General features: G+C 42.2%; 1 protein-coding gene across 1 annotated transcript in view; it reads left to right on the forward strand.

The window, feature by feature from the left end:
- The window catches only part of LOC124803216, a 200,073-nt gene that overhangs the window by 138,280 nt on the left and 44,103 nt on the right, over window positions 1-17,690 (forward strand). The window contains exons 11-12 of the mRNA XM_047264399.1: window positions 8,554-8,673; window positions 12,384-12,522. Coding sequence (XP_047120355.1) covers window positions 8,554-8,673; window positions 12,384-12,522 — 259 coding nt within the window. The remainder of the gene's footprint in view (window positions 1-8,553; window positions 8,674-12,383; window positions 12,523-17,690) is intronic.

Here is a 17,690-nt window from a genome sequence, read left to right on the forward strand (position 1 = left end):
TATTGATAGACATACATGAGAATACAAAAAACTGTACCCGAATTTGTAACTATTGGTTCCGCCCTCAGTGAGAAAAGAGGGTAAGGTTGGAGAACGTTACGAAAGTGTCGCACGTTGCTGCGGACCACAGGATGAGAGGGACCCACTGATTGGTAAAGGTAAGTATCTCCTTGTAAAATTATGAAGTGAACATATCATGACTAGCCCCAAAAGAGTACAAAAACAGTCAACATAAAATGATGTGGATTCACATTTTTGTTTGATGTACTGAAACATTTTTGTGTGCTTAGATAATTAAGATAAAAATTTTTTATTTTAAGGAGACCACTCACCGAAAAACAGGAGCCCCCAACACATTTTGCTCCATCCTGTTCACCCCATGAACTGACACTACATTATCCATTTCTCCTTATAATCACCAAATGCTTTCACTTGCCCATTTCCTGCCTCATTTCCCATTTCCTAACACAGGGTGTTTATGCCCCACAAGAACAGGGAAATCTGGGAAAAAAAGGCAATCTTTTTGTCCTGGAAAAACTCGGAAAATTTTTAGAATTCTGGAAATTTTTTATTGTTTTGGTTTTTAGTTGAATTTTTTGTAACTTTGACTGGTAAGAACTAATACTCTGCCAGATAAATTTCTTTTAGCCTGCCACTACAGAGTAACAGTAAAACGATAGAATAACACCAAAATAAAACTTTATTTATAAAGAAAATATACCATTTACAATAGCAACACACAGTTGTTTGCTGAGAGTAAAAACAATATAGTAAAGGCTTAAGGATGAAGTCTATGCAATTTGTAACAGCAAACTGCTTTTGATGAGCATGACATCACAACTGTTTACATTTCTAACAAGTTGCAGGAGAATACTGTGTTTGATGGTTCAAGGGCATTACTTTTCAAAGTAATTTTCCTTTTACGCAGCACGAATGTGTGATGAATTAGAAAATCATGGAGCATTTTATGCTCATTCAAAACTTAAACGTTTTTAGGACCAGCCACTTAGAAAAGTTTTGGGCCCAGGAGACCAGCCATTTATGTCGTGCTGGGTTTCGATTCCTAAAATGTTGGGGTGTATAACCTTTACCATTCAAGGAACTTATAAGTTTTACAGCTCCAGGGGAAAGTATATTGTCACTTAACATGGAAGAAATGCACCATCACCTGGGGTATAGTGTATTTTCACCCAGGAGAAAGTACATATTCACCTGAGAAAAATGTATTTTTTGACCAGGAAATCCAGAAAAAATATGGAAATTTTTTTTCTTGTCCACATACACACCCTGTAACATCATCCGTATTCCTCTGGATTGCTGATCCATCTTTCTACAGCAGTTCAGAAAAGCAGCCATTCCTCTGAGTAATCCCACATCTTGTTCGTTAAATGCTGTCTAAACCACGGAATATCTCTCCCCCCCCCCCCCCCCCCAATCATAAAAATCACCTTCTCTGGATCCCATTCCTCCTTCAGCTTTTCGGATTCCACCAGGCCCTATCGCCCATGGAACTGGTACTACAAAAACACCTCTCCATGCCACAGGCATCCCAGAAACAGCTCTACTCCCTCTGTAAGACACTGTTACTGTGCAGTTCTCTCTCTCTCTCTCTCTCTCTCTCTCCCCCCCCCCCCCCCCCCCCCCCCCACACACACACACACACACACACAAATCTCCAAAAATAGAAATGGTTGCACTCCATCACCTGGAGGAGGATTCCAGACACCACCTGCATAAACTACCCAACCTGTTGACATCCTACTCCTGCCTTGGGTCAGCAGTATCCATCAACAGCCATTCTACTCACAGTGAATCCACTTATCAACCCCTCAAAGCACCCAGACCTTGCATAGCTGACCTCTTCAATTTGTGCAAAACCCAGAATCCAGTGAAATCCAAAACACTGCTGTTAATCTCTCCAGTAGAAACCTCAGTCATGTGAACTATCACTCCTGTCTGAAGGCCTAACCTTCAACCCTGCTTCCTTCTCCTGATCCCTGCAGTGGAAAACACTTTGTCAGCAATCCCTCCAACAAAAGCCAACGTAATCCCAACATTGACCTTGTCTCTCTCAGTTCATGTCACCGTCCAATCATGAAGTTCCCACCTAATCACCCACTAGTTGGTTGGTTTGGGATGCAAAGGTACCAAACTACAGGTTTATCAGTCCCTTTTTCCTAATGCAAACAAGGCTCAAGGTGAAACAACACCCAAATTTAGTTTGGAAAAGTAAAAGGAATGGGGATCCAAACCAAAAGAGCAAATGAAAGAGACGAACAAAATAGGGGGAAAATGCACACCACAAGGAAAAGTAGAGGAAAGTATTAAAACCGTAAAGCAGATGGTCTGGGCTAGCTGACCACAAGAATAAAAGAGGATGAGGCAGCCACTCTTCAACACACTAAAATCTCCAGCCTAAAAAGACAATGCGAGATGAACAACAAGGGAAACTAAATGCAAAGAAAGGATGACAGAGAGATAAATCAGAGGGAGGATGGATGCCTCGGAGAGTAGGTCAGACACCCACCCTTAAATGGTACGATAAAAACTCCCCTCTTGAATAAAACATAAAATTAAATCTGCTGTTGAGGCATTGTCACCCAACACTGTAGTTAAGAGTGCTGGGAATGTTAAAAGTCCGCCGCGGAGCAGCAAAATTGGGCTGTCCAACAAGATTGTGGATGACAGTCGTAGGGGAGCCACAGGGACATTGAGTTGACCATGTGTTAGCCACATATGGCTGATGTGAAGGTGGCAAAGGACAATAGATTCCCTGCAAGTGGCTTGCATGGGTGACTGTTACACATTTGTTGTGTCCTTGATAACAGGGAGTTTATTTGATGTACTGAGGGTGCGCCATACAATATCCCAGATTGCGAAAACTTTGTGGTGGAAGACCGATCACGAATCGGTCTCCAGCAGGCCAATCTCCAGAGTTGGTTTACTGGTAGCCTTTTTGGCCAGGTGGTCATTAAGTTCATTGCTTGGTATCCCAATATGTCCTGGGGTCCAAATGAAGGTCACTGAATGTTCACTGTAGGTCACTGAATGTTCACTGTTCTCAAGGGCATAAAGAGACTCATGGATGGTCATTACCAAAGGATGTTGAGGGAAGCAGTGCTAGAGAGCTTGTAAGCTCCTTAACAAGTCACTACAGATGACAGAGGACTCACCAGCTCAGAAGTGGATATGCTCAAGGGTGCAATAAAAGGCTTACAACTCTGCACTGAAAATACTTCAGCCATCTGGCAAGGAGTGCTGTTCAGTATATCCAGTGTGAGCATAAGCGAAGCCAACAAGGCTGTCGACCATTGACCCGTCGGTGTAGACTATTTCTGAGCCCTGGAACTCGCCGAGATGATGGAGAAATTCCCGGCGGAGGGCCTCAGATGGAACAGAGCCTTTTGAGCTTTGCGGTAGATCCAGCCGAAGCCGTGGTCGAAGCTGAGATATGGACCATGGAGGTGTACAGAAGTGGACCCACAAGAAACGTGGTAGGGGGAAAGCGTTGAGTTCATTAAGAAGCGACTGGACACAGATGGCGAGTGGATTCCCAGTGCTGGGTCAATGTTGCGTCAGATGGATTGTCGTGTTAGGAGAAAGGAGATGGTAATTTGGATGGCGAGGCAAACTCTGAATGAATGTGGGCGGTATAATTTGCAAGCAATAGTTGCCACCAGATCCTCAATAGAGGAATGCCTGCTTCCACAAGGAGGCTGTTCACATGGCTCATTCGGAAAGTTCCCGTTGAGAGCCGAACTCCGCAGTGGTGGACAGGGTCCAGCAGACGCTGTGCAGAGGGTGATGCTCAACCATACATCAGGCTCCCATAGTCAATACAGGATTGTACGAGGGCTTTGTACAGCTGAAGCAGTGTAAGACAATCAGCACCCCAGTCGGTGTGGCTCAGGCATTGAATAATATTGAGGGGCCACCAGCACTTGTCCTTAAGCTGATGAATATGGGGATGCTGAATTAAGTGTGCATTCAATGCCAGTCCCAAAAAGTGGTAAGTCTCCACTACATCTAGTAGTTGGTCATCAAGATAAAGTTCTGTATGGGGATGGACAGTACGATGACAACAGAAGCGTATGACAAATCTTAGCCATGAGTGAGGGCCCATGTCTGCGCTTTCTGTATAGCTCCCTGCAGCCGGCATTCAGCCACAACAATAGAAGAGGAACAGCAAAAATCGTCAGCATATAGGAGAGGAAATACTGATGATCCTACTGCTAATGTGAGACCATTGACGACAATTAAAAAGAGTGGGACACTCAGGACAGAGCCCTGCAGGACCCCATTCTCTTGGATATGGGGTGCACTGTGGGATGCACCAATATGAACTCTGAAAGTGCGGAGCAACAGGAAGCTGTATAAAAATTGGGAGCGGGCCACGCAGACCCCACTCATGCAGAGTAGTAAGGATGTGGTGTCGCCAAGTCGCATCATAGGCCTTTGTCAGTTGGAAAAAGATGGCAACAAGGTGTTGTCATTGGGCAAAGGCCAAACAAATGGCAGACTCCAGGTGCATCAAGTTGTTGATGGTGGAGCATCTTTGGCAAAATCTGCCTTGGGACAGAGCCAGAAGGCCCCGAGACTTAAGGAGCCAACACAACCGCCGTCTCACCATACATTCGAGTAGCTTACACAGAATGTTGGTGAGGCTGATAGGATGATAGCTATGAACATCTAGTGGGTTCTTACCAGGCTTTAGCACTGGGACGATGATACTTTCCCGCCAGTGCGACGGGAATTCACCAGCGCTCCAGATGTGGTTGAAGACGGCAAAGTTGTGGCACTGGGGATCCGCTGAAAGATGTTTCAGCATTTGCAAATGCATGCGGTCTGGGCCAGGGATGTGTCAGGACAGTCAGCAAGGGCACTGAGAAATTCCCACGCACTGATGGCAGCATTATATGTCTCAGGGTGGTGTGGAGCAAAAGAGAGGTGTTGTCGTTCCATCCTCTGTTTGAAGAGATGAAAGATAGGGTGGTAATCTTCAGATGCAGAGATCCGGGCATAATGCTCAGCAAGACGCTCTGCAATTACGTCTGGATCGGCCGATACAGCTTCATTTGTGGAAATTCCAGGAACACTTACAGGTGTGTGATAGCCGTAAAGTCAACGAAGCTTGGTCCATATCTGGGAGGGGGAGGATCGTGTTCCAGTGGTGAAGACATAGTGTTCCCAACACTCCTACTTTCTTTGTTTGACAAGGAGGCGAAACTGGGCACAGGGCCGTTTGAAGGCAATGACATTCTCCAGGGATGGGTGGTGCTTAAGAAGTTAAAGGGCCCGTCTGCAGTCTCTAATGGCCACAGCAATTTCCGGCAACCACCAAGGCACTCATTTCCACTGGGGACAACCGGAGTAACAAGGAATTGCCAATTCAGCTGCAACAATAATGGTATTAGTGATGGCATAAATCACCTCATCAATGGTGGCATGCAATGGAGATTCATCAGTGCTAGTGATTATGAAAATGTCCCAATTAGCCTTGGGAAGAGCCCACCTGGGCAAGCATCAAGATGAGGGACACTGGAGTAGGGTCAGGAAGAGTGGAAAGTGGTCTTCATGTGCTCTCCTGTGGATAGGTGGGAGAAGGCCATGACTGCAAACCAAGAGATCAGTGGCCGAATATGTGCCATGTACCACACTGAAATGTGTGGGGGCACCTGTATTTAGGAGGTAAAGGTCGAGTTGAGTTACTAGGTTGTCAACATTTTGCCACAGCCACTAATCTTGGCTCCATCTCACAAAGGATTATGAGTGCTAGAATCACGCATAAGGGGAACAGGTGGAGAGAGTTCCGAAATGAGTGCAACCAATACATGGGGTGGTGCGTCGTCATCTCGAGGGAGGTAGACGTTACAGACGGTAATTTCCTGCATAGTCTTCACCCTGACAGCCACAGCTCCTAAAGGTGTTTGAAGGGGCACAGGTTCGCAACAGACAGAGATAAGGACAAAGATGCGAACTACACTTGATGGTCTGTCACAGGCAGGACAGTTTTTGTAGTACCCCTGATAGCTATGAAGGGTGGGGCTCTGCATTGCAGGAAACCAGGTTTCCTGAAGGACAATGCAAAAAGAAGGTGTAACTCTTTAAAGTTGACGTAACTCAGCCAGGTGAGAGAAAAAACCGCCGCAGTTCCACTGGAGGATGACGCTTTCTACTCCTCCACCTACAGGCTCAGCTAGAGTGATCCCATGCTGTAAGTCCCAACATAACCTCCAATTTGTACTGAAATCTATAGGCCCTTCCCAGAACATCTCTCCTGATTCCATCTCCCTCCTCCCTCCTATGACACCCCACACATCCACCTTCTACATGGCCCCCAAAAATCCACAAACCCAACTGTCCTGGTTGCTCCATTGTAGCTGACTATTGTGCTGCCAGTGAAAAAAATTCTGTTCTTGTTGACCAGCACCTCCAGCCAATGTTGATGCCGTCTCCCTGTACACCAACATCCATGAATGCCATTGCCTTGCCACTATCGAGCGCTACCTCTCCCAATGGTCATCCAGGCTCCAAACTCACAACCTCATTCCTTACACACATTACCAACCCTGTCCTGACAAACAGCTACTTTGGCTTTGAAGGAAAGGTTTACAGACGAATCCATGGAACAGCCACAGGCACATGTGTGGCACTCTTCTATGCCAACCTTTTTACGGGCCATCCAGAGGAAACCTTCCTTGCCTCCCAAAACTCCCAACACCTAGTTGGGTTCAGGTTCATTGATATCTTCGTGAACTGGGCCCAGGCCGGCCTGGGTGGCTGAGTGGTTCTAGGTGCTACAGTCTGGAAGTGCGCGACCGTTACGGTCGCGGGTTCGAATCCTTCCTCGGGCATGGATGTGTGTGATGTCCTTAGGTTAGTTAGGTTTAAGTAGTTCTAAGTTCTAGGGGACTGATGACCTCAGAAGTTAAGTCCCATAGTGCTCAGAGCCATTTGTACCATTTGAAATGGACCCAGGACCAAGACACCCTATGTGCATTCCTTCACAACCTCAACACCTACTCTTCCATCCACTTCACCTCATCCTCCTCTACCCAACGCACGACCTTCATGGACTTCGACCGCCACCTCTTTGATGGCTCCATTCACACACCTGCCCACATTGAACCCTCTAACCACCAACAGTACCTGCATTTCCACAGCTACTACCTCTTCCACACCAAAAAATCCCTCCCATGCAGCCTAGCCACTTGTGGACGACGCTATCTGCAATGACAATAACTCCCTTGCTTGCTATGCTGAAGACCTCTTGAAGACGATACCTCCAAGCCTAGTCCACAAACAGATTTCCTTTATCATATCCTCAAACACCTCCAGTCCTTCACCATGCCAAAGAATCAGTTACAAAGGAATGTGTCACCCTTGTCACCCAGTATCATTCTGTACTGGAACACCAAAACCATCTGCTTCTCCAGAGCTCTGATTATCACTCATCTTGTCCAGAAAGAGGAACATCCTACCTAAGATCTGTCCCATCTCTCCTTAAAATGGTGTTCCGTTGCCCATCGAACCTACACAACATACCAGTTTGTCCCTATGCCACACCCACTCCAACTCCCACAACCTCCACCCCCCACCCCGCAGTCCCATTACCAACGCCTTGTCACATGAATTATATCCCTGTGCCCCAGGTGCAAAACCTGCCCTGTACACTCATCCAGCACTTCTTATTCCAGTCCTGTAATAGATTTATCCTACCCCATCAGAGGCTGGGCCACCTTTAGAAGCAGCCATGTCATATACCAACTCTGTTACGAACGCTGCACAACTTTTTATGTCAGTTTGACTACCACCCTGTTGTCCACTAGGATGAATGGCCACCGCCAAACAGTTGCCAAGAACAGAGTGGGCCACCCGGTGGCACAACCAACAACTGAGCACAAAATGTGAAATCTCAGTGGCAGCTTCACAACCCAAGTCATCTGGACCCCCCCCCCCCCCAAGCACCAGCTTCTCTGAAATATGCAGATGGCAGTTATTCTTACATTGTTCTCCACTCCATCGTCTGGACTCAATTTCAGGTAATCCACTGCACCTTGTTGCACCTGTACTCTCCATCCAACAGTTTCACCTTTCTCCATCCTGGCCTCAGTATCAGGTAGCCTACTATGCCTGCACTGTCCACCCAACTGTTTCCCCTTCCTCCATCCTGCCACTACCTCCCAATTTATGTCCCCATGTTATCTTCAATGTGCCGCTTCCTACCATCTGCTATAACTGTGCCAGCCCATATACCTGCCTCCCCTCCCTTCTACATTCCTAGCTGGCAAATTGGCTGCCTCCTTCTGAGGCAATAGCCATCCAACCCCCAGTCCCTGTCCCTGCCTTCTGCTTCCCTCTCATTTTATTTATCCCACCACATTCTAGCTCGTCAAATGGTGACTCTGAAAGCTAGCAAGTGTTCTTTCATTCACGTAGGCCTATTACAGCTCAACACTTCTGCTTTTTGTTGAGTGTTCTCCCTTAGTCCACAAGTATTTACATTGTTCAGGAACTTTCATACAATGTTTAAAATGAACTTTTAATTTTCAGTCTGGAACCCATATCTTCGAGGCAATAGATGTTGGTGCTCCAATACAGTGCATAGACCAAAATTGGGGTAATGTTTACATGGGAAACAGGGACGGAACAATTGCAGTATTCAATATTGAAGTAAGTAGAATTGCATGCATAACATCTCATCAATTTCCAATACAGTATAAAATACTGAAATATAATCATATAAATGCTGTGTATTTATTGTGTATGTGACCGAAAAAATAAACAATGGGATGCATAAAAATACTCACTGTATAACGCAGATGCTGAATGCCAGGTAGGCATATAAATAAGAGTAGTGACATGATAAGAGTAGCTTATGAACTTTTGGAACTCCTCAAGAAGAGTGATCTCCAGTTGAAACCTGAATCACAGATGCTAATCGAAAATGAGTCACTTATAGAATTTCTCAGCCACGAGCTACAAAAATAGCATCACAACCTGTCTTGATTGCTTAGTAAGCTGTCATCAGACATTGTGTTTAAAAATAAAGAAAAAGACAAGTGTCAAATACTATTAAACTGATTTACTGCTCAAACATCTATACGCAGCTGCTCACTATTGAATATGTTACATAGTAACTCATCAACAAGAGAAGATAGAGCCTCATGGTGTGAACATATCTGCCCTCTGACTGAAGGCTACAGTTAACTAAATGATGGTACAAAGCTGGTAATTTTTAAATTGTAAACATAAAATTAAAAATGTTCACGATACAAAATTGCTTCAATAAAAGAGTTTTATTGTATGATGGTTAATGTGTTCCCTTAATCTGTATGCCCAATCAGTGATTCCTCTGCAACTTAGTGTGCACTGGTATGAAACTTAGTGGCAAATTAAAACTGGGGATGACTCATAACTTGCCCGCACAGCTTCCCTTCCGCCTCTCCCTCTTTCCCATTTTCCAAACTTTAGTGTTACTGAAAGATTCATTCTGAAGACACTCTCCTAGATTGTGGATAGACCATTGTGCTACAAAATTCTTTCCTCCAGGAGAGCTAGTACCGTAATGTATGCAGGAGAATGTCTTTGACGTTTCAGAGGTAGAAGAGAGGTAAAGGCAGATCATTTGTCTGGCTTATTTGTCTTGTGACTGATAAAGGTCTGGGTTTGAGTCTTTGTCTGATGTATTTTTAATCAGCTGGGAAGTTTCAGAGGCTAGCCTACATGAAATACACCTTCTAAAATAATTCAGGTGTACTTAGAGCCCACCATGGTCACAACATTAAGTGATACTGTTACCTTGTAGGTTACATTCCATCAATGGCACCAGCATGTGGCGTAGTTGAAGGTGTGACAGTTTACATCATAAGGCTTTGACTTATCAAAGGGCTGTCATAGCTGTCCATACACATGTGACTGCTGAGCTGTGCCCGTGCTATCACTTACAAAGAATTGGGATAGTTCGTACATAAATATGTAACTAAGTTGATGGAGCAGCATCTTTATGTATCAGTTTGGTTAAGAAATGCCTGTCACATTGGAGTGAAAGGAGGGGTGCGGTCTGAGTTCTTGTCAGACATGGCGTGGCTAAAGATTCGACCAAGATAGCAAAGCTGGAATGCCACCTTGAGTGTGTATAGTTCTGAGAAAGGGCATCATTTCAGGTTACAGTGAAAGAAAATCAAAGCTAGGCAGAGCGCAAAGTCCTGCAGTTTAGTTCCAGGATTGTACTGTGTAGAAAGAAGAGCTGGTGATTGTTCAGTAGGTGTCTGAAACGTGGGGCAATATGTCTAGGGGAGTGATATGGTAGTGTGTGTGCGTGGGGGGAGGAAGGTTCCTCTAACTGAAGGCTTCACAAGAGTTTCAACAAACTCAGATAGAAAGATTACTATCCTTGCATATGCAGTGTCCATAGAGACCAGATCTATAGAGGAAGTCTGTCTGATGAGAATAGGGTGGCTACTGCTGAAATGCAATTATTATTGGTGGTTGATGGAAGCAGTGTGGTTAGAAATTCCAATTGGCAAAGAAAGATTAGGGATCAACATACTTGAGCTCTAATACGCCTTGTGTATAATTTCCTCAGCTTCTTTCATGTTGTAGGAATGTCTTCATTTTTAGCGGAGATGCTGAGTCACAGATAGGCACAACAGAAAGACCGTCAAAGAAGTTAGCTTTCGGCCAAAAACGCCATTGGACACACACACACACACACACACACACACACACACACACACACACACACACACACATGACCACAGTCTCTGCCTGCTGAGGCCGGGCTGCGAGCAGCAGCACATGATAGTAGAAGCAGTCTGGGTGGTGGGGATAAGGAGGAGGCTGGGGCAGGGAGGGGGAGGAATATCAGGGTAGGAGTGGAGGATGGTAAAGTGCTGCTTGTGGGAACATACAGGGATGAGGTGGAGGTAGGGTAGGGCATATGGTGAGTAGTAATCTATCCTTTTCATAATATTATTCCATCATGGTTTTTCCATTGCTTGATTTGTCTTCATTTTAGAGTCACTTGAGCACTTCAAACACTGCCATCCTCGTGCATTGTATCGAAGACCCTCATCATTCAGGAATTCCACTCCTAGGGTAGTGGCATGGTACCTTTCTGTGGGAACTGTGGGACAGTAGTCAAAGAACACATTAGCAGTGTACAGAAGTGACTTTTTCCCCTAATGTCATTAAACACTAGTCCACTCTACAGCTTTAATTGCAGGTCAAAATAAAGAGTAATGATTGTAAAATGTGTTTCAAAATGGACGGATTAGTCACCTGATTTAATACATTTACATTGGACTACACCACGGCCAACTAGAGAATAGTAATCTTACTGAACTCAGGTTAATTCCTATGCACTGAAAATTGTCCTTTGAATACTAATGTAACATAAATAGAGCTTTGGGCAGATTTAAATTAATAATGTGAAATTCAACAACTGTTCAGAATAGATCAGATGTTGATTGTTTAGTTTTTGCTCACTGTGACTAGTGATATCGTCATCACAAATATTGAATATGGCTTATGACATACCTTAGATATACTGATAAAAGCTCTGATTATGCAAAACTGTTTTCCTCTGTGGTGTGGATGTGCATCTTTTATGGCATCACTTCTTATGGATTATAAAGAATATTGAAAGTTTCTGCAGTTGTGTTACTACGTATTCTTATTGCAAGAGTCAATTTTTAAATGTAATTTCTTTTGTACACAGGTGGTGTGGCCATACATAAGATTCTGAAACCTCACCACTATTTCTTATAGGGATACTTCACACAGTTTTTGCATTTATCTCACAATTGGATTCTCCATTATTTCAATCACTTCTCCATCTTTTTCTCAACATTGTTTTCATAATTTTTGTGCACTTACTTTTAGATTTGTCTATGATTGGTACCACACATATAGAATAATTATGAGTGTAAGGATTGGAGGAGAGGAGGACTATTCAAAATTTGGGACAAAAGATTATTTAGGATCATAGATCAAGGGATGTTCAGCAGTACAGAAAGAAACAAAAATCAGCACTCTCATTCCAGCAGTCTGTTCACTTTTAAGTTTTTTCCTCTTGTGAGAAATCAATCAGAAAAACAAATACATAAATCAGTTGTCTGTGAGTCTTAATCTACATAGTTGTTTTGTTATTTCCCCTGTTCAAAGGAGATTTGTAGAAGGCTTTTGATGCACAACCATTGACACCCTATAGATTTTTGAAAGTAGATGTAGATGGTAAATATTTATAGATTTATAGAGATTGGTGCTCAGCTGGACGTTACATTTCAGCTTGCAAAAACTTTGAATTATGTGATATTTTTGTATATTTGTACTTATAATTTTACATTTAATACTTTGTTGACCACTACAAATTTTTGTAGACACGTCAGCTTTTGAATCCGAGGCTATCATGTACTGATGAAGCCATCCTTTCATTGAAGACTGCCAAGGAGGGTCCTAGACAGGTTCTTTTAGTATCCTGTCGTAATCAGCCTCTCACTATAAGGGATGCAAAAACAGGTAAATGAAGTAGAATTTATCATAATTGTTTTATAATATGAGAATTCAATCTGGGTATATCGCATAGTACATTTCCCATGACTGACTGAGAGAGAAATTTTGTATTTCTTCGTTATTATTTATTTATTTATTTTTTTTTTTCGTCTTGGCAGAGGGTAACGTGGTATCCTGATGGTAATAAACTATCGTATCTCATTTAATACAGATTAGGCATATTGCCTAAGGGGCACACAGAGACCTTGTGCAATAATGAAGGTTGAGGAATATAATAAAAGAATATCTTATTTTAGTTAATGACAGAGCTGAATTTGGGAAAACTTCTGATTGTGTGTAGCAGAAAGTGAAGATTATCAATTATTGGTAATATAATGTAAATGGACAGACAAAAATATCTACTCACAAGCGGAGGCAGGGGAATAGACACACAAAGGGATTTAACTTTCACAAGGTTTTGGAGCTGGTGGCTTCTTCTTCTGGTGGAAGAGTTGAAGGGGAAGGAAGGGGGGTGAAGGAAAAGGACTGAAGAGATTTAAGGAAAGGGGTACAGTTTAGAAGTCACCCAGAAACTCAGTTCAGGGGAGACTTACCAAGAGAGATGAGAAGGAAAGACCGATTGTCGGGGACTGCACCGGATGAGATTTGAAAACCTAAGAGATTAAAGGTGGAAGACAGGGTGATATGCAAGACAGAGATTACTGCTTAAACATTGTACACGGGTTAAAGTGAAAAGCTAAGTGCACTGTATGTGACAAAAGGTGGGAGGGAGGGGGCAGTGAGAAATAGACAGTTTAGACAGTGAAAGATGTAGGAAAGTAAAACGGAGTGAAGAAAAGAGTAATTACTGTAAAGAAATGCTGAGACAGACGAAATTAACATAAATTAAGGCCAGGTGGGTGGTGAGAACCAATGGCATGTTGTTGTGCTAGTTCCCACCTGCGGAGTTCTGAGAAACTGGTGTCTGGGGGCAGAATCCAGATGGTGCTTGTCATGAAATAGGCACCGAGGTTATGCTTGTCGTGTTGTAGAGCATGGTCTGCAACAGGATATTGTGTGTTGCCAGTATACACCCTCTGCCTATGCCTATTTATCCTAATTGATAATTTGGTGGTGGTGATGCCAGTGTAAAAGGCCGAACAGTGTTTTACATAACAGCTGGTTTCACAGCTGGCTCTCCTTCTGATAGTATATGTTTTGCCAGTTAAGGGCTGGTACAGGTCGTGGTAGAAGGGTGCACAGGGCAAGTCCTGCAGTGGGGACGGCCACAGGATAGGAGTCATAGCATAGGGAAATGGGTGCAGAAGGAATGTAGGGTTTATCAAGAATATATTGCGGAAATTGGGAGGGCAACGGAAAGCTACTTTTAGTTTGGTGGGCAAGAGCTCAGACAGAATGGTTCTCACTTCAGGACACAATTTTTGGAAGTCAAGGCCTGACTGTAAATCTGTAAATATCTGCTTCCAATTAAATTTCACGTGGTCCTATTCCAAATCCCATGTCACTTTCCTTGATGTAGATCTTGTCCTCACTGAAGGCCAGCTACACACTTCTGTCCACATTAAACCTACCAACAAACAACAGTGCTTACATTTTGACAGTTGCCATCCTTTCCATGTCAAACGTTCCTTCCCATGCAGCCTTGTCATGTGAGGCAAACGTATTTGTTTGGATGCAGACTCTTTACGGCAATACACCACCACTCTCACTTCAGCCTTCACTGGACATAATTATCACAACAGCATAGTTCAAAAGCAGATTTCCTGGGCCATCACATCCAATCCTGGTACTGCTGATCCATCCAAAAAACAATTTCAGAGCACACCACTTGTCACCCAGTATTATCCTGGTCTTGAATGTATCAATCAGCTACTTTGACAAGATCATGACTTCTTAAAATCATGCCCTGAAATGAGATCTATTCTATGTCAGATTTTGCCCACCACACATAGAATGCTATCCGTTGTCTTCCGATCTCTGCAATATCCTTGTCAGACCCTGTGCTCCTTTTGCACCCATCTCCCTACCATATGGCTCCTATACCCGTGACTGTCCCCAGTGTAAGACTTGCCCTGTGCACCCTCCTACCACCACCTATTCCAGCCTGGTAACTGACAAAACATATACTATCAAGAGGCACCTGTGAAGCATCACGTCATATACCAGCTGTTAAGTAAATTTTGTTCAGCATTTTACATCGGGATGACTACCATCCAGTTATCAGTCAGGATGAATGGGCATAGGCAGAGGGTGTATACAAGCAACACACAATATCTCGTTGCAGAGCATGTTGTACAACATGATAGTCATGACTTCGGTGCCCGTTTCATCACACACACCATCTGGATTCTTACCCCAGACACCAGTTTCTGAGAATTCCGCAGGTGGGAACTAGCACTATAACATGTCCATGGTTCTTGCCCCCCACCTGGCCTTAATTTACATTAATTCCATCTGTATCAGCATTTATTCACATTAACTACTCATTTCTTCACTCCTTTTCAGCTTTCTACATCTTTTGTTTCCTGACTTCTCTATTTTTCACCGTCACCCTCTCACCTCTGTCTTTAGCTTTTCACTCTTATTAACTCGTACAAGATGTTTTAGTAGTAATCTCTGTCTTGCATATTATCCTGTCTTCCACCTTCAAGCTCACGGGTTTTTCAAATCTCTGTTCTCCATGGAAGGACTACTGTACGTGCTTGTGAGGACCTAGGCCTGTAATTTGTGTATCAGAATTTGGAAGATTTCTGTTGCAAGAGTGGCGTTCGGCATCTTACAACCCCTCCATTTCACCGTCAGTGGACGTGGAATATCAACAGTTTATTAGTTTATTAGTTAGTGTGTTGGGGGAGTAGGAAATTGTACTGGATGTGGAATATCAACAGATAGAAATCAACTGTCATTCATAAAAAAAAAGTCTGGGCCAATAAAGAAGAAACAGAGAAAGGAAATGATCATGAAAAAACTAAGTGTTAAAAAAAGTGAGAAGGAAAAGAATTTTAGATTAGCTTTCAGCTCTTTCTCCCACACGTTTATTTTCATTTACCGAATATCAATATTCCAGTTTTTAGAAGTGAAATTACAGTGGCCAGTCCAATACTTTGCACCATTGACTGCTACAAATGGCATATTCTTTGTTCCAATCATTGTGGTTCCACATCCATCCATTTCATTCACCTTCATTTAGCTCTTTTGTTATCAACTGTCAAAGCCATGGTCACTAATGCATATTAGTCTTTTCTTTGCTGCCACTAGAACATCCTGGGACAGCACTACAGTATTCATACATTGTCCACAGTACTCACAGGTGAGTCAGAGACTGACTGAAGTTTTTCTTCAGGAATGATCACCATCATTTTTCTTTTCTTTCATGTAATTTTTTTAATCCCTCACTTGAAACTTCAGGGCTTTTTGAGGCTTTCAGTCTCATATTTTATCTGTTGGTGTCAATCATATCTGAAACATGACCTCTGAAGGTTCATTTGTGCAATTTATCAAACTTCCGTGTGTGATTTTGAATAATTAATTAATGGAATTTAAATGTGTTTTGTTTTATTGTGTTCTACAGTTTTTATTAATTGTAGAAATAACTTCATGTAACACCGTACTCTGCATGACTTCTTTTCCCCCTCGTATTGACCAATAAGAAACACGTAATAACTTCAGTTCTGCTTCTTTCCTCATTGTTTTTTGTTTTTCTAGAACTCTTTTATTTCTCCCCATGTTCTTTTTCTTTCTTTTGTCCATGTTGTTCCTTATTTCTTATTTCTTCTAAATTTAATATTTTATTTTTCAAAAGATTCCTCTGTGCCATTTCCTATTCTTTGATGTTGTTTCTTTCTAGATCTTTCCTTGTTTCTCTAATCCATGCTGTTCTCGATTTCTTCTTCCAGAAATACAGGAATATTTGTTTTTGAGCCTATTCTCATTCATTCGGTAGAGGTGTCCAAAAAAAGATTAATCTTTTACTTCTGGTGTTTTCTCTATAGTTCTGTAGATCTCCTCATTACCTCTCATTTTACAGTCATCTGTAGTTTGCATTGCACCCATCATTGGTCTAACTATCCATCTTTCAAGTGCCTCTATTCTCTGCAGCTTATAGTTCATTGTTAGACATTCACATCCATATAAATATTGTGATTGTATATCTACAGTAAAGTATTTTAGTTTAGTTTTTCTAGTTATGCATTAATTGTTCTAAATATTCTTTGTAAACCATATGCTCTTTCCATTTTGTTAAGCCTTACATTTACTGCAGATTTTTCTAGTCCATTCTGTTGTATAGTTTATCCAAGATATTTGAATTTACTTACTCACTACTTTATGTATTTGTGTTTCCATAAATTTTAGTATATTTTTTATGTTTGTCATGAATTTTGTTTTTTCAGCTGAAATTTTGAGACCAGTTCTATTTGCTTTTTCTTTGAGAAGATTTATTTGAATAACTGCATCTGTCAGATTTTCTAAAAGTATTGTAAAATCTTCTTCAAGAGCCAGGCAGTTTACCTTAATTCCATTTATTTCCATCCTAGAATTGTTGTTTCAATTTTGTGATCCTTGAGCTCCAAATTCCAGATCCTTACAATGTTTTCTAGAACACTGTTAAACAGCAAAGTTGATGAACTCTCCCCTTGTCTAACACCAGTTTTTATTTGGAATGGCTGGGAAATTCTCCCATAAATTTAACTCCAGAAATTGTCTTTGTTAGAGTTTCATTAATAATGTTTGCTAATTTTGCTGTAACACTAAATTTTTTAATGATTTTTTCTATTGTCTCTCTGTCAACTTAATCAAATGGTTTTTTGAAATCAATAAATGATTCTGTTATAGGTTTCTGGTTAGCATTCTGTAGTGAATTATCGATTTTAGGTTTAAAGCCTGTTCTGTGCAGATTTTCCCTTTTGAAAACCTCCTTGATATTCTCCCAATTGTTTGTCTAAAGTTGCTACCATTCTTTGCAGGAGAATTTCCGATAATAATGTCACATAGAAGAATGTGTAATTATATGAATGACCATCACTTAACTTCACTTAACGAAGGTTTATTCAGCACTTGCACATACAAGAGTGCGGAGCGAACTGCCTCTGGTCAGAACACATACAGTATATATACAGCTACAGAACATTCCAGTATAATGATTCTTGACATTTGTGGATACTTCTAGAATGTAC

The sequence above is a fragment of the Schistocerca piceifrons genome, chromosome 1 (assembly GCF_021461385.2).
Source record: "Schistocerca piceifrons isolate TAMUIC-IGC-003096 chromosome 1, iqSchPice1.1, whole genome shotgun sequence".
NCBI lineage: Eukaryota > Metazoa > Arthropoda > Insecta > Orthoptera > Acrididae > Schistocerca > Schistocerca piceifrons.